Genomic DNA, 18,662 nt, shown 5'->3' with positions numbered 1-18,662 from the left:
GAGAACCTTGCAAAGCAAAATGCTGGTACTGAAAAGCAAAGTTAAATTTTACAAAGGAGTCCAGTTCAGCCCAGAGTTCCTCCACCTCTCCCTAGGCCCTCTGCACCATCCCACCAAGCAGCTCAGCCAGAAAGAGAGCAGGACACCATGAAGGGACAGGAAGTCCATCATTATTCTGGAATGGTGCTAGCAAGAAATCACCTGCAGTACTGCTGAGGCAAGTGGCATGCCAGGGACCACTGATAAGGATAAACTTGCATTTTCTTAACTACAGCCCACCCCACCCCACCCCTTCCCACCTAGTCTCCAGGTTGGAAAGCTTTTAAACCTGCTCATTGTAAGCCACAAGGTGGAGATGTCTGGCAGGACAGAAATGAGAGGAAGTCGTTTAGCCAGCCTAAGGTTACCATTAACACTTTGAGCCACTGCCTTGAGCTAATTTTTATGTTTGTTTTTTAAGTTTGGTTGAAATGTCACAAATGGAAAAATTAAGTAAAGCGCCCTGTTAGCCACAAGACTGGACACACCTGGCTGCAAACCCAGCAAAAGAAACTTACTTCATTAGTAGGAGAGGCAGAAAGTGAAATTTACATCTGAAATCTGCCTGCACCAGGAGAAAAAGCTGAGGCCAAAGGCGCTGTCTGTTTTTACAGCTGTGTCAAGTCTTAGTTCTCTACTCTTACCAACACTCAGGAGTGAGGCAAGGACCCAAGGAAAAATGGTCTCCAACCTCTTCAGCTGTAACTCAGCTCACAAAGGTTTTTAAGAACCAGTTAATGAAATAAAACAAGACCAGATGAGGTGATATAATGAATTTTATTTCCACAGCTAATTTATGTTTAAATCCCAAATAATGTTTTTTTTTTAAAAGTCAGAATACTCTAAATTTCTGATGTGATTTTTGTAACCTCAAATTTAACACTCGCTTTTTATACCAGCTTCACTGAAGATATATGAGTCTGCCTCATTTTTCACAATAGTTGGGTTCCTAGAAAACTGGTAAAAAGCAAAAAAAAAATTTTTTTAAATAAAAATTTCCCCACCAAATGAAACTGGAATTCTAATTTCAAAGGAGTTCTTGATTCAAATTTCTGATTCGTCATTAATTTGCAAGTGGCTCTGTTAGTTCTCTATCTTCCCCACACCAATCCACTAAGGTAAAGTAATGGCCTCTAAGAATTCCATATCACAAGAAAATCATTTCTACATTGATCAGTCTTATAAATTCTACTTTTTATATGAGTTTTCTTAAAGATGCACACCTGGAATGCCAAATAACACAGATCTGCAAATTACCACCTTCAAATCATAGGTTTTCAAAGCTGAAAAGAAACTTCAAAGTCAGATAGCCCACCTCCATGCTTTTTTCAATGAAAAACTGAAGCACAGAGGTGCAAAGACTTGCCAGCCAGGGTCAGAGCCAGGCCAGACTGGCTCCCTATTGCCTACTACTTTTCTCCAGCTACATGTCCCTAACTTTCCCACTTCTTTAAGTTATACACACACAGAAGACTGAAATCCCCTCTACACACACAATCAATCACATTCACAACTTAGAACTGGTTAATATGTTATTTTCTTGCCTGTATAAAGGGTGTCTGCTTATACCATGAGACTGGAAAGGGAGTATCAAGTCAATTATAGAAAAGTGATAATAGTAATTCCCCAGCTCTTCCAAATTACTCTTAGTATGGCATTTCCCTTCATGAAGGCAGATTTAACAGTCTTTATTGGGGAGCATTATGTATCATCGAAAACCCTGCTATACAAAGTGTGCTTGCCCCTCCCTACCCTGCCCTACCAGTGGCACTGGCATGACCAATTTGCATTCTAACAAGATCCCAGGTGAAGTGTAGGTACATTAAAGTTGGAGAAACACTGATCTAACACACTTCGCTATCGGCAGCATCATACCTAGAACAATTCAGATAGAAAAAAATGGCTGAATAAAACAAAAGGGGAAAAAAGAAGGAAAGACTACTTCACACAAGACTACATGGATGTATACCTGGACCAGAGACTAATAAACCAAGTGTGATTTCTCTGCTTTAAAACAGAACTTCAGAGGCTGAAATTCAATTCACTCATCCAATGTTAACTGTGTAAGCAAAAAACTGTAGATAAGGGATAAGACAAGTCTCCTGCCTCTATAAAGCATACAGTCAAATAAGGGACACTATAAAGTAACACAGGAGACGGCTCAAAGTGTTGAATACTGTGATGTAGATATATATGGAGGTCTAAAAGGAAATTCATGGAAAAGAAGCAACTAAAAGATTTCTGTGGTTCAGAGTAAGTAATCTATGGCTCATTAAGCTATTAGGGGAAGGGACAAACTGTGGCCCACATGGCTCTAGTGGTCCAGCTTCCAGCAGAGTTTAGTCAACAGTGATAAAAAAACAGGCTAATAGAAGAGCTACTGGTAACTGCATGGCTGTCATCCTAGGCTTCAGCTGGCCAGGGGATATCACTGGTCATCATCAAATGGGGATGCTTTGAGACTGCCAGCACTACTCTGTGTCCACTGTGTGCTGCCACGGAGATGGACAGAAGTACATAAGGACGTGTGGAACACTCACTGGATGAATACCTTAGAGGTTGCTGACCCCACTCCGGGAAGCTCAGAGAGTAGAAAGGCATGACAGGGAGAAAAATGAAAAAGGAACCAAAAGAGCACTACCGAAAAGACAGCGGAATACTGACTCCAAACATCATGATGGTGATGGTGATGGCAGCAGCTAGAACTATGACATATGCTACCATCTTCTTAGAATGAATAGAAATGCCAATGGTCTGTTATCCCAGAGAAAGGCATATAAACGTCAAGGAAGTATTCTAAAGGCAAATCCATCCCACTGTGCTTCCAACACTTAGCCAAAAGGCTAAGCCAAAAGGCTCAGAAGCGATCCACTGTGCCTATTACTGTAAATGCAGGAGAATTTTAAAATATCCTCAACCCAGACTCTCAGTAGGCAACCATCATTTCCACAAGTTTAGTCTCAAAGACTACAATTTTACACACATAGTAAGCAGAGGAAACCATTAGGCAATAACATAGGAGTATATGAAAATAATTACAATAAATAAAAGTAAAACATGGGTGAAGATGGCCCACTTAACTCCCATGCAGCATGGAAAGGTCTACAAGATGTAATATTGAGTGAAAAAACGTTGCATATAGTACATAGAGAATGATATCATACATAATAAAGTATATACACAGAAAACCAATACTACAAATTTTCTATAGATAACACAGGAAAAAGTCTTAAAAGATATGTATCAAATTAGAAACAGTGATTACTCCTTGAAAGGAGGTAACTGACCAGGATTGAGATTGATGATTAAAGGGATTTTAGTCTTAGTTAAAACATTCTGAATTTTGAAAACAACTGTAAAGTTAAAACATATCTAATATATATTAAGTAAAAAAAAGCCAAGATGCAAAACAGTGTATATAGTATAAGCCCACTTGAGTTATGTTAAAAGAATACACAGTTATACATTGTATTTGTATAGAAAACAACTAGAAAGATACACATCAATTCTTAACAATGATTACTTCTGGGAAGTTGGACTGGGGAAAAGACACTTGTTTTTTACATTAAATGCTTTTTACTGTTTGGTTTTTATTCTGTGTATCACTTTTAGAATACATACCATTTACCTCTCAATCTACACGGAGAGCTTTGCTCTGTAATAAACGAAACCAAATTAACCCATTTTGTGACCCCATCTGATAGTTCTGCTTAAGATGCTCCTAAACTGGAAGGCAACCACATGGGAAAAAACAAGGAACTACAATCTACTAAAATATGATCTAGGCACATAAAGTACACAAAATACACAAAGGAGGAGAGTATTATTTATAATAAGCAACTGTATTCTAATGTTTTGGTTTCATTTTTCTATTGTCATCATTCTATGTTATATATATATTATATATTCTCCTTTCTCAGCTTAATTATTAAATGTACTTAAGTACATTTTCAGTAGTACCTTGCCAAAGTATCCTAGATTGTTGGCACTCAAGGAGCTTATTTTTCAGTTCCTGAGAACAGTGCAGGCCCATTGCCAGGGTCTTTTCATCTAAACTAAATTAGAGGAGAACTGGCTCAAACACTGAATGGGTGTCAAAAGCATAGCGTCCTTAAACTGGGTTATTATTTGATTTCTTCCATTCACCAAATCCATCCCTCCTATCACCATGATTTGGGTTTAATAATCCCATCTCCACACACAGGATGTCCTTACACTGACAAAACATGATAATGTGTGCAAACATATAAAGTATGTATGGAATATCAGTGTCCATAGAGGCAGAAATGACTAGCTGCATTACTACTTGACATTAGTCAGCATTTTACAGAACTCTAAAAGCAAGGCCACTCTATAAACTCAAAATGGATTAAAGACTTGAAACCACAAAACTCCTAGAAGAAAATTTAGGCAGTAAAATCTCTGACATTTATCTTAGCAATATTTTTGCTAGCATATCTCCTCAGGCGAGGGAAACAAAAGAAAAAATAAACAAATGGTACTATATCAAACTAAAAAGTTTTTGCTCAGCAAAGGAAACCATCAACAAAACGAAAAGACAACCCACTGAATAGGAGAAGATATTTGCCAATGATACATCCAATAAGGGGTTAATACACAAAATTTAGAAAGAACTCATACAATTCAACACCAAAAAAACAAACAATCTGATTAAAAGTGGGCAGAGGACCTGAATAGATACTTCTCCAAAGAGGACATACAGATGGCCAAAAGATATATGAAAAGATGTACAATGTCATTAATCATGTTATTCAATGAACATGTATGACTTTTATAATACACTTATAAAATCTATTTACCTCTCAATCTACAGGGAGAGCTTTGCTCTGTAATGAAAGAAACCAAATTAATCCATGCAAATTAAAACCACAATGAGATAGTGCCTCACATCTGTCAGAATGGCTACCATCACTAAATTAGCAAACAGCCCTGACTGGTTTGCTCAGTGGTTAGAGCATCAGCCCTCGGACCGAAGGGTCTCGGGTTCCATTTCTGGCCCCGGTCAGGACACGTATGGGAGGGCAACCAATCGATGTGTCTCTTTCACATTGATGTTTCTCTCTCTCTCTCCCTCCCCTCCACTCTCTCTATAAATCAATGGAAAAAATATCCTTGGGTGAGTATTAACCAAATAAATCAACAAACAAAAAGTGCTGGCGAGGGTGTGGAGAAAAGGGAACCCTTGTGCACTGCTAGTGGGAATGCAGACTGGTGCAGCCACTGTGGAAAACAGTGTGGAGGTTTCTCAAAAAATTAAAAATGGAACTGCTTTATGATCCAGAAATTCCACTTCTGGGTATATATCCGAAGAAACCCAAAACACTAATTTGCAAGAATATATGCATTGTAGCATTATCTACAATAGTCAAGATATGGAAGCAACCCAAGTGCCCAAAAATAGACGAGTGGAGAAAAAAGCTGTGGTAAATATGTAAAAAGGGATGTTACTCAGCCATAAAAAAGAATGAAATCTGCCCTAGCCAGTTTGGCTCAGTGGTTAGAGAGTCAACCTGTGGACTGAAGGGTCCTGTGTTAGATTCAGGTCAAGGGCACATACCTTGGTTGCAGGCTCGATCCCTGGCTCTGGCCGGGGTGTGTGCGGGAAGCAACCAATCAATGTGTCTCTCTCACACTGATGTTTCTCTCTCTCTGTTTCTCACCCTCCCTGCCACTCTCTCTCTAAAAAAAAAAAAAAAAGTCAATGAAAAAAATATCCTTGAGTGAGGATTAACCAAAAATTTTAAAAAAATGAAATCTTACCATTTTCGACAACATGGATGGACCTACAGAGTATCATGCTAAGTGAAGTAAGTCAGACAGAGAAAGACAAATACCATAGGATTTCACTTATATGTGGAATCTAAAGAACAAAATAAACAAATATACAAAATAGAAATATACTTATAGATACAGGGAACAGACTGATGGTTGCCAGAGGGGAAGGTGTTGAGGGGACAGATAAAAATGGTGAAGGAATTAAGAAGCACAAATTGGTAGTTACAAAATAATCATGGGGATGTAAAGCACAGCACAGGAAATATAGCCAAGAATACTGTAATAACTATGTATGGTGTCAGGTGGGTACTTGAAATATCGGGGAGACCACTTTGTAGAGTGTATGATTATCTACCACTGCATTGTACATCTGAAACTAACACAAAATAATATTGAATGTAAACTGTAATTGAAAATAAAATAAAAGCAAGGCCATTCTAGAATAGATAAAACTTCAACTCAGTCCCTCACTGGAGTTTTCCAGGACCAGAATCTGATAGCACTCACTTACCCCCATGACTCTGCCACGCTGCTCAACATCCTCCCACATAAAATGAACTATGACACGACACATGTACTTCCCAGTCCGGCCTTCCTGCTTCATTCGGACGAGACACATCCTGGTGGGAAGAAGACATAAAGAGTCACTGACTGTTTCCATTTTTCACATCACACATTTCCACTGAAGGTCAGCTCATCTGAGTGATTTCAGCAGAGTGCAGAATAAAAAAACTGAAGTGAGTTTTTAAAAACTTACTGAGGTATAACAGATACCATAAAGTACATAAACCTTCAAGTGTACAACTTAATGAATTTTTACATATTATATACACCCATGTAAGCACCACCCAGGTCAAAATATAGATTATTCAGAGCAACTCAGAAGGCTCCCTCAGACATGGAAGGAACCACTTTTAGTTGTAGATGTGTCAGCCTGATTCCTTCATTTTACTGATGAAAACAGGTGTCCTACAGAAGGCAAGTAATTTGCCCAACCACAGAGTAGTCTGTAAGGTGGGTAAAACACTGTGCTGTCCAATATGGAAACCACTAGCTACATGTGGCTATTTGAGCACTTTAAAAGCGGTTAATTCAAACTGAGATATGGTTATAAATTTAAGGTTTCAATATTTAGTTCAAGAAAAAGAATATAAATATCTCAAAAATTTTACATTGCTTACATGTTGAAATGTTACTTCAGATATATTGAGTTAAATAAACCTACTGTTAAAATTAAGTTCATTTTTTTAAATGGAGCTATTAGAAACTTTTAAATTAAATATGTGGCTTGCATTTTATTTCTGTTGGACAGCACTTGCCCAGAATATAAATCACAGAAAATATTATGATTTCATCTGTGTAATTATCAAATTTTCCCCCCATTAGAATGTAAGCTTTACTGAAGGCAAAGATCAAATCTGGTTTTTTAATTATCATTGTATTTCCAGGGCTTAAGTATAGTAGGTACTCGATATATATTTGCTGAAGGAATAAATGGATAAACTCAGGGCAAAGTGCAGGGCTCTTTCCCCTATACCACATTGCCTTTAATCCATCCAGAGGGCTCTCTCTGCTTAAGACCTTACATAAAAATATAAGAATTATATTTTATTAATTAATAAACAATATTATATTTAATTATATATAAGAATATAAACAGGGTCATCAACTTTTCCAAGTCAGTTCCTAATCTCATGAGTAAACTTATTTCTATTTATTATCTCTCATTAGTTACTAAGTAGCTACAACAGGACTATTCCTCTAAAAGACAATTCCTGCTATAATTATGGAATATTCAGTCTAAATTGACAATTCTATCTCCATAAACAATCCTGCCCATTAAAAATCTACTAACAATAGCATGGTACAATGGAATGATTCCAACCTGGCCTGCCTCAACATCTCTTTTAGTAACTAAGATGGGGGAAAAGAAAACATACTTATCAAATTTGCAGATGACAAGAAGCTGGGCAAGAAGACAAATATGCTGGATGACCCAACCATGAACCAAAAATACTTCAACAAGATATTTCAACAGGCTGAATCTAACAGAATGAACCTGAACAGGAATAAATCTAAAGTCCTGTATTTCAACTTAAAAGAACAACTGTAGAGCCACAGGAGAGGTGAGTCATGCCTACCTATGTGTGAAAAAGTCTTACAGGCATAAGTAACAGTATATATTTTAAGGGATCAAGAGGATGATGAGGTTGACCCCCAAATCAATGTGATTTTAGATACAGTAATGGAAATAGAGTATCTTCAATGTATAAAGTGTGATTTCCTACTCCGCACAGATCCGATTCTACTTGGAATACTGTCCATAGTTTTGAACATTATATTTTTAAAGGACAAAAGGAAGAGATGAAAGATCAGAAGATATTTAACCTGGAGAAAAACAGGAAAGTTGCCTTAAATATTGTAGAATACTGATTACACTGTCCAAGAGTTAGAATCAGAACCAATGGGAGGGCCACAGAAAGAGAAGAATTAGTCAGCACTGAATACTGAAAACAAAACTTTCTAACAGGGGAGCTTCTGAATATTCAAATGATGGAATGGATAACCTCAAAAAAGTAGAGAACTGCCCATTTCTGGAGGCTGAATAAATGTTTGGTGGGAACTCAGCTGACAATCTGATCTTTAATGTCCCTTCCAACCCTGGGATTTGCTGATGCTGTGATTCTAAATTTGTAGCCTCTGAACCCAGTTTGTGCCTAAGAAATAACACTTTGTGACAATAAAAACAGGTCATGGAAAAAGATTTGGCCACTTTATATGATATAGGGCATGTTCCAAGGCAGAAACAAACTGGGGTAAGTTCAACAGTTCTTTTCATAAGATTTTTTCTTAAAGTTAATCAAATCACTCATGTCAGCCTCTCACCTGAAAAGAGCTGTGTGTTTTGATGCTTGAGTGTCGTCAGAGGCCAATTCATCAACAGCAATAGTGAGGTAATGGAATTCTTCATTTATTTGAAAATTCTGTAGTTTGTTAATACACCTGCCCTCTGAGGTTTAAAAGGCACAGATTTTCTCAGGCCATAAACTTGCTAACTATATCAACATGGGTGAAGTGTTTTTTGTTTCACAGCTGTTTGTTTCATAGCCCTTACAGATAACAGTAGGCTCAAATGGTTATCTGGGTTGAAAAGATAAAGCAAATTGAAGACACTTTCAAGACTGTCCACTAACAATCAACTCAATGAACATAAACTGACTTCCTACTGTGTGAGGGAATATATATGGCTGTGGGGATTATTAGAATGATGGCTAAAAAAAGCCCAGCTTCCAAGGACCAGTTAGTCTCCCAGGGGAGACAAAATCCACCATATATACAAATAGCCCTAAAAGAGGTTCCTAGAGAAGTACAAAGTGCAATGGAGTTTGAGAGGATTACTTTTGGCTGAGTGGGATCAGAGAAAGCTTCATGGAACATGGAACATGGAACATTATACTGGGGCTTGGAAAGATGAGCTGAGGCTGGACAGGTAGAGACAAAAAATAAAGAGAATTTCCAGCAGACGGAACATCATGAGCAGGGCAATGGAAGAGCTCAACACATGTAAGGGAACAATGATTTTGTAGTAGGGCAGGTATAGGAAACAGAAAAGTGTGCCAGACAGGTCATAAAAGGCTTTGAAATGCCACGCTAAAAAAGTCTGGACTTTACCCAGTAGACAATGAGGAGCCACTGAAGAAGGGGTATAATAACGTTAGCACCTTGGCACTGATAGCAGATGAGTCTCTGAGACATTAACCCTTTCTTTCCAGCCTCAGCCCTGAAATCAAACATTAATGTCACCAGGGTTGGAAAATGACAAAGTTAGTGAATATTTACTTGAATAGAACTATGGTATTCAGAATAGTCTGATCCAGAAATATAAGCTAACATGTGCATCTGCCTTTTTAGAGCTATGCAACCAGCAAAGTTTGTTATAACCTATATACCTATTTTTACTGATACTAACAATTAAGAAAATACAGTATGGATTCAAGCCTGCTAAATAAAAGGAGGGCAAATTCTTTTTTCTTTTTTTTTTAAATATATCTTTATTGATTTCAGAGAGAGGAAAGGAGGGGGAGAGAGAGAGAGATAGAAACATCAATGATGAGAGAGTCATTGATTGGCTGCCTAGCCCGCAACCCGGGCATGTGCCCCGACCGGTAATGGAACCCCAATCTCCTGGATCCTAGATCGATGCTCAACCGCTGAGCCACGCCCGGTTGGGTGAGGGAAAATTCTAATTATTCCTAAACCACTGTACCTAATTAGTTTAATAGACACTTAATTGATGCAAAACACTTTCAAATATAAAGCTCTATAGCAAATTTCATCACACATAACTAAAGTTATAAAATCAAAACAAAGAATCAGTGTTCTCAACAACAGGAAATATAATGAAGATTCCCATGAGTCCTACCAGTAAAATACAATTCTAATCTACAGGGCTGTCCATTCACCAGCACCATATTCAGCTAACTAAAAGTTCAACTAATTTTCTCCCTGAGTTTGTGAATCAAATTGTATAGGTAGATAGATAAAGACAGAAAGCAGTCCTGTAGGGAAGAACTTTTGTATTTCCCACTTCGAGGAGAAAGCACAGCAGAAGGCGGGGCCCACATCTTATGGACAGTCAGCTGCCTGGAATGTCCAGACCAAGCGGACAAAGGTCAATTCTTAGGCCACCTGATCTTACAGTGAACACAGTCTACTCCTTTCTTTCTTTACAGTTTTGAATAGGTATACTTGTACATGGTAATAAAAACTAAGTCTCCTTCCTACCCACATCCCCCAGCCACCCTGTTCCTCTCCCTAAGGCAATCATAGTTTCTTAGGAATCCTATAATCCACAAACTTACATGAATATGTATTCTTTTTACATAAATGATAGCCTCCTTTTCCCCCATTTTCATAGTGATAGTCATTCTACACACACTGTTCTTACGTTGAGAAAATACTTAATCTGCTACAAAAAGATGTAGGTGAAGAAATCTCAACTCTAACTGTTTCAACCACAAATACCACAGTCACTCCAGTAAAACCATTTTTTAGATGCCAGAGATAATAGGTTTCCACTAATTGATATGGCAATTGTTAGGGTAACATCTGATCTAAGCTGAATTCAGCTTATCTGGCAATTTTTCCTATTCTAAAAATGACTAAGAAATAGGAAGAAAAAAAATCCTTAATAGCAAAGTAAACAAGTGCTACAACTAACAGCTAAAATAACTATGTGCCAGGCACTGTGCTATGATTTAGAAGCAATATTTCATTTAATCCTTATAACAACTCTGTTAGGCTGGTATTCTTCCTGTCACCATCTTACAGATGAGGAAACTGAGTCTTAGAGAAGTAACTTGCCCAGAGTTACAAGCCTAGTAAGTGTCAAAGGAGATCTGAACCCTGATAATCTGATGCCAGTACTGTTTCTCTGCTTCCTTAATGACTAGAAGAAACCCTCCAGAATCCATTCACTCTATTTTTCACTTAATCCTCACAAGGGCAGTAATTTAAGTTTCAAAATTAGCATCACATTAGAAATAGTATATCGGAAGGAAAATAAAGACTGGCTAACTTGAGACAAGCATAACTACAACAACAAAAAGTAACTCCTGGCAGCCTAACAGGAAAAAGAGAAACTAAAAATGTATTTAAAACAGACCCCCAAAAATAGTACAACTGAGGTTGTACTATTACCACAGGGAGGGTAAGCCTACCCAATTCAACTCAAAGAAGACAGCCTGTCAAAATCAGTAAAAGTTACCAGAACTTCCTGAATCATCCAGAAAATGTTAAAGTATGTCAGAAAGTGAAAAGAAAAGGAGTGAAACAAATTCAAAATGGTAAACAAAAACAAAAAACAATTTGATGATCCTGGTATCCACTGTAAAACAAAGCCAACACTTGTCATTAAGTAAACTACTCCACAACTGAGAATACTGGGTTTAAATAAAAGAACAGAACAGCTCAACTCCAATTCACATCATGGATGCATTCCTCATAACAAACGCTTAATTAAATGTCAAGAGGTCAAATTACATTTTCCTATTGATTCAATTTCATAATTCCAGAGTTGTTCTGAGAGGAACAGAGAAGCAGGGAGGGAGGACTTTCATGCTAAAACATAATAAAAATTACCCTTAAGAATGCAAAATAAACTTTATAAAGAGACAATTGGCCTGGCTGGCGTGGCTCAGCAGTTGAGCATCGACCTAGGATCCAGAAGATGGCGGTTGGATTCCCAGTCAGGGCACATGCCCGGGTTGCGGGCTGGATCCCCAGCAGGGGGCGTGCAGGAGGCAGCTGATCAATGACTCCCTCATCATTGATGTTTCTCCCTCTCCCTTCCTCTCTCTGAAATCAATAAAGATACTTTTTTTTTTTCAAAAAAAGACAATTGTCTGCTCAGTTTTGCTGTGAACCTAAAACTGCTCTAAAAATAGTCTATTTATAAAAATCTTTTTAAAGAGACGATCTAGATTAAGACGACAAAAATATTTTAAAATGAAAACTGATTACCTGGAAGAAATATATAAAAATAATAAAAGACTGAATGTTTAAAAAACAGAAAGACAATCTAGTAATAAAAAAAATTCTTGCATTAAATATTTAATTTAATCATTCACTTATCAAGTATTTACTAAGTACCTACTCTGAGTATAGACAATCTGTGTATGCTCTGTTTAGGAACAATTCCAGTTGCTCTTTCAAGTTTGATAATGTTCTTAAACCTACAATTTATTATTAAGGTTTTAAGCTTCACAGCACTATCCTTGTGTCTCAGTGATTCCAGTGGCTCATAAATAATACCGATCTCTTTTACATATAAGGAAAGCAAAAAAATCCAGCTAGCAACATAAAGAAAAAAAAGAGTGTTCAAGTCCTTGTCTAATTGCTCCCTAGTATCTCTAAAAAGCAAGCATAGAGACGAGAAAAGGGAAGAAAGGCTGACCAGGAAACTCAAAATGTAAAGGGTTAAGATATAAATTCTGCCTTGTGGCAAAGAACTTATTAATAATATTAATAACTCATTAATATTAATATGAGACTTGTCACTATAAGATACATTTGCATTCACTATGTCTTTCTGTTAGGTAACCACCTATCTAGTGTAACTGTCCCATTTCACAGAAGACAAAACTGATGCTCTGAGGAGGTTAAGTAGCAAGGTTGCACAGTGGCAAAGGGAGGAGCTGGAATGAAGCCTGAGCTTCCCTTCCCTCTTTCCCCCACACCACAGTGTCTCCCAGTGCAGTGTAGTGTCAGCATTAGCTGTTTTCCCCATTCTGTGATAGCACAGCTCCAAGAGCCTCTTCCTGCTGGATCAGACAAGGGGGAAGACAACACTGCCTGCAGAGTTCAAAGGAACGAGACTTTCCTAGCCATGCTTTCCTCCTCTCTGCCTAAATCTGGGAGAAAAGAATTCTTGTTATTCCTGATGCTGACCTCCTGCCATGTACTGGCAGCTATGAGCATCCTGTCTCACTTGCTCTGTTTGGGCCTCTGACAATACCAGTTGTGTTTTGGCGTTGTTTCTCCCTGATGGTAGTTTATAAGCTGCTCAGAGCAGATTTGAGTTGAATTAAATAACGACTAGTGGGCACTCGGGGAGGCTTGTTACTCTGGCTGCTATGAAGGAATCCCAAAGGGGACTTTCACGTAGCTTGTTTCCTGTACTCTGCCACCACCTGAGGCCAAGAAAGCGGAGCCTACATGGCCACACTCAAGCCTCAGCAATGTGCTAATGAATGAGTTATTTATTTGTGAGCTGGCATGCTGACCCTTTCCCGGGGCTGTGTACATGGCTATCTCCACCTGGTTTCCTAAACTCCCTCCCCACGGAGCCTAACCTTTATGTGGGGAGCACGGGGGACACAGGGACAGTCTGTGGGCAAACAGACAAGTGGGGTGAGGCACTTCCTGAAGCCATCTCACCTGACAGTGAGCCTCCTCCAAGAGCTACACCTGGCCTGAGACCTGCCTGTCAAGTCCACTATAAAGAACAAGCTCCAGGGTAGCAGGTACCGGTGTTCATAGGTTAAGCAGTGTTAGTAAAATGATGCTGCACAGGCCTTTGGTTTGTGCTAAAAGCTCACGTGTGAGTAGACAGAGCGATTCTGGCTGCAGGAGGAAGAAAAAGGATGTGCACATGGCCAGGGCTCACCATATATAGCAGGTCTGGAGCTGCTGGAATCCAGCATGAGTTCAAAAGCCCTACAGCTACATCAAAACTGCAGTAGTGGTTTTAAAGAGCCCTCTTGCAAAGGGTGGGAGTGTTTGCCAGGGCAGTTCTCTGGCTGGACTGAGACTGGTTTCCAGCCCCTTCCCACCTCCACACTTTACTTCTCTTCTTTCCCAAAGGCTTCTTCCCCTAGGCTTATAAACACATTTCTGTGCTTCCCCATCTTAAAATTAAAAATAACAAAATGCACCCCCATCCTGTTTTTCCCTCTAGTGATCATCCTCTCATCCTTCTTTCCCACTTGGAACATCTTTAAAAATAGTTTACAATTACTTTTCCCCCTCTTAATAATGCCTTACAACCGGTGTCCTCTGGTTCTAGCCCCCAGAGGCCAATGTAACTGCTTTCCTTGACCATCCCCAGGAAGCCCCCTTCCCCCTGTGCTCCCATAAGATCTGTATGTCTGCTGAATGCACTTATCACCCTGTACTATTTTCAGGTTTACTTGTTGCCTTGCCCAGGACACAGACAGTAAGTGCCAAGAAACGCAGTTTTATATAGTTGGTGGTAGGTGCTGTGTTCTTCTTATTCAGAGGAAGCAACCCCCACTGTCCTGTGACCACCAAAAGGGACACTCCAGCAGGAAGCAGAGTGCTGCAGAAGAAGCAGTTCACATAGCTTTGCATTTGAGTCTTGGATCCTTCATTACTGGTGAAGAGGGCTGAGATAAATCCTTTAAAATTTCTCGAATTGTCTTCCCACTTGTAAAATGGGGGGTTGGACTAGATCTGTGGGTGTGTTTTTTGTCTTGTTTTGGGTTTTTTTGTTAATCCTCACCCAAGGACATTTTTTCCATTGATTTTGAGACAGAGTTGAAAGGGAGGGAGGGAGGTGGAGAGAGAGGAGGAGAGAGAAAGAAAGAGAGAGAGAAACTGATGAGGGACACATCAATTGGTTGTCTCCTGCATGTATCCCAATAGGGGCCAGGGATCAAACCTGCAACCCAGGTACATGCCCTTGACCGGAATTGAACCCGAAACCCTTTGGTGTGCGGGCTGATGCCCCAAACACTGAGCCACACCGGCCAGGGCTAGATATATGGTTTTAAAACTGCGTTCTGAGTTTCCACCGAGCTATGTAAGGGTCCCTTTATCAGTGGGCATGTTGTGAAGACCTGAAGTGAGATCATTCCCACTTCTTTAACCCAAGTAGCAATTCTTTTACCTATTCATACATTGTGGCTGAACATACAATTTCACTTAAGAAAAAAAACTTCACTGGTAAAAAGATTGAAAACTACTAGGTCCCTCTGCCTGGAATGGTTTTTCATCTACTCTCTGACTTACTAACTTCTAGTCATCATTCAGTGATAACTTCTACACATCTCTTCAGTGAAGCCCTCCCTGATTGACCCATACTTCCCAACTAAATTATGTGCCCCTCTACTCCCACAGAGCCCCATAATTTCCTCTCAGGACACCTATCCCAGTTGTATTTTATTAGTGATTTGTTTATTGCCTCTCTTCCAACTGTAAGTCCTGTGAGGGCAAGGAAAAAATCTACTGCATACAGTAGGTCCAATTACAAGATAAATGCTATAATTTTATGGAGTTATGTTTAAGAATAAGCAGGTACTTAACTCAGTAGTAGTATTAATATTAAATATTATTACATTAATAAATATTTATTTACCTAGCTAGTTTGGTAGTTTTAATTACCAAAGAGGAAAACAACTTAATACTTTGAGCTAGCCAGACCCACACTTAAATTTTCTCTCCACCATGTACTAACTAGTCCTTTGGCCAAGTTCTCTGACTTCTCTAAGTTTCTGATCCCTCATATGTAAAACAGAAATAAAGTAGTTACAAGAATGTGTGAGATAACATATGTAAATAAATAAAAGGTAATATATATAAAGGACCTACTACTTATTATATTTATGATAAACAACTTTGAAATAATTTTTTAAAATACAAAATGCATTTTACTCCCTCTCCACTCCATTATAGGCATATTTTAATTTTATTTGTCCCATTGCATTTTCTTAAATTAATTTGTGCATTTAGAAGGCACTAGTGTTCCACAACAAACTTTAATAGGGGAGTCCCTACAAATATATTAACATTTATAATGCCAACATAAATTCCAACTATATACACCCCACAGCCCAGAGAAACTCAAGCAGAAGCAGAGATTTGCCACTCTCGCCTGATCAATAGGCATGGCCAGGACCCTTCCAATTGCCACAGGAGTCAAGTCAGATCTATCAATTATTTTATAAACATTTATTGATGAAAACTAAGAGTTAAGAGATGGGGCTAAGGAGAAGAAATAGCTCATTTACATATCTTTCTTAAAAGGTAATAATTTCATCATCCACAAAGAAGACTGATACATACACAATAAAATATATAAAAATGTATGTGATGAGTGCTATAATAGAGGTATCTAAAATACTAACGGAACACAAAAGAGGACTAACTGCCTTTAGAGGGAAGGAAAGGCTTCAAAGAGGAGATGATATCTGAGTTGCATAATGAATGAAAAACAGGAGTTTGTCAGGTAGAGAGGAAGAAGGCCTTCTAGGCAGAAGAAACCTTTGTGCAGAAGACCTGACATTTCCATTATATAGTTTTGCAGAGGAAGGAGTGGTGGTGGTAGTGGGACTTAGAATGGTACCAGAGGAAACTAGTAAAGGAGTAGCATATTTGATAGGATAGGAATGCCATGCTAAGAAACATACATTATCCTCAGAACAATGGAGAATATTAAGGATTGTGTGTGTGTGAACTGATCCAATTTGCACTGAGAAGCATTAATTAATATTCAATATTATTAGGTTAATTGGCACAGGGAAAGGAAGGTTGCAGGCCAAAGATCGGTTTTGTTTATAACCCAGTAAATCAACTGATTGGGTGACACCTTGAATTTTTGTTTAAAATAAATTCAAAAGGAAGAGAAAATATCAAAGATTATCTGACATTGTAAGGATGTTTTATAAAACTATTGTATCAGATACCTGTGTATTCTGAGTCACAAAGTAAAATGCATTTGTTACTAAGGGTCCTGGTTAAAAAGACTTTGAGTTGGTGACTGGTGACTAACCAGATGAAGGGAGTGAGGGAAAAGTCGAGGACTCCCAGGTTTCTGGTGTGCGTACCTGAATAGATCATAACACCACTGACCAAGACAGGGAAGAGGAGGAGGACTGCCTTTATCAAGTCCTTGTGGGGATACTGGATAGCCCAGACAGCAACCTCTCTCAGCACTTTTTCAGCAGCTACAGTCAATACTAATCCTGTTCAGCAAAGACAAAGGACACAGTCATTGCAGCTGCAAGTTCACATGAATACACACTGATAAGGACCCTCTGGAGGTATCCCAGTCTTAAATCCCCATGCACAGAAAAACTTGGGAACTAGAGGAATCAGACAGGAAAGGAAAAGATCAACACCTCCTCCAGGGAACTAACAGGATGTGAGAAATCCTGCCCATGTTCTAAGAGCCAATGGGGAGCCATCACCCTTGGGAACCCAAGGAGGGTTTCTGGAAAGTCCACTGCCAGGGTGGTTCTGTTTATTAGGCAGTTTGGGGTGGTTGTTTTTTGGGGGGGATTCTTGCTACTTTAATGACTGCTTTCTAAGCCTCACCACTTCTCCCTCACACTACCACCTACAGGAGGCATTTCAATCCCTATACATCTCTAGCGAGTCCACTGAGTCCTTGGACTTGACTATCCCTTAGTTACCCTCCTTGGAGCTTCAGACTAACAGAAAAGGGTTAGAGAACACAGCTTCTCCACAGACTTGGGGTGAATCCATTACTCCTCCTAACACCCGTATCCCTTAGAAGAGAGTTCCCCATGTCTTCTTGGAGGATCACAGCACAAATGAGTACCTTTCTGGTGGCTCTTCCCACTATGTTCCTCCACAAACCTGCCCCAGACACTTCGGACAACTGGCTGCCTTAAATACTCCATGTTCTTTTTCAGCCATTTTAAGTGTACAATTTAGTGGCATTAATTACATTGACAATGTTACGCAACCATCACCACTACTTATTTTTAAAACTTGTCATCGCACAAACAATTCCTTACCATTAAGCAATAACTCCCAGTTCCTGTATCCTCTCAGCCCCTGATAACCTCTAATTTACTTTCTGTCTCTAAGAATTTGCTTATTCTAGGTACTTCACAGAAGTAGAATGATATACTATTTGTCTTTTTGTGTCTGGCTTATTTCACTTTCCAGGATCTTGTCTATGACCTATGTTTAGCTCCTGAGATCCCCTCAACCTAAAATGCCCCTTTCTTTGACAGAAATTCTCCTCACCCTCCATGGTGAAGCTCAAATGTCACCTCTACCACAGAGCCACTCTTTATCCAACACTCCCTACCATCACCACCACCAAATCTAGATTTAGTCACACCTCCTCGTGCTTCCATAGTAGCTGCTGGTACCTTGGGCACATCACTTGTTTCACTGTCATCCATTACAGGCAATTGTACTTTACATCTGTTTTCCACTAGACTAAGTTTCCTGAAGATGCACACCATGTCATATCCTTCTCTCCAATGCCCCACAATCCTTAACACACAGTAGGTCCTCAGTTTGCTGGTTAAAACTGAGAAGCTACTGATTCA

General features: G+C 39.0%; 1 protein-coding gene across 1 annotated transcript in view; it reads right to left on the bottom strand.

The window, feature by feature from the left end:
* The window catches only part of UQCC1 (ubiquinol-cytochrome c reductase complex assembly factor 1), a 92,094-nt gene that overhangs the window by 36,053 nt on the left and 37,379 nt on the right, over window positions 1-18,662 (bottom strand). The window contains exon 7 of the mRNA XM_016213157.2: window positions 6,347-6,455. Within this exon, the coding sequence (XP_016068643.1) occupies window positions 6,347-6,455 (109 nt within the window). The remainder of the gene's footprint in view (window positions 1-6,346; window positions 6,456-18,662) is intronic.

The sequence above is a fragment of the Miniopterus natalensis genome, chromosome 7, assembly GCF_054644295.1.
Source record: "Miniopterus natalensis isolate mMinNat1 chromosome 7, mMinNat1.hap1, whole genome shotgun sequence".
In the NCBI taxonomy this organism is placed as follows: Eukaryota; Metazoa; Chordata; class Mammalia; order Chiroptera; family Miniopteridae; genus Miniopterus; species Miniopterus natalensis.
Note: the sequence above shows the minus strand (reverse complement) of the source record. Positions and strands in the feature narration are given on the sequence as shown.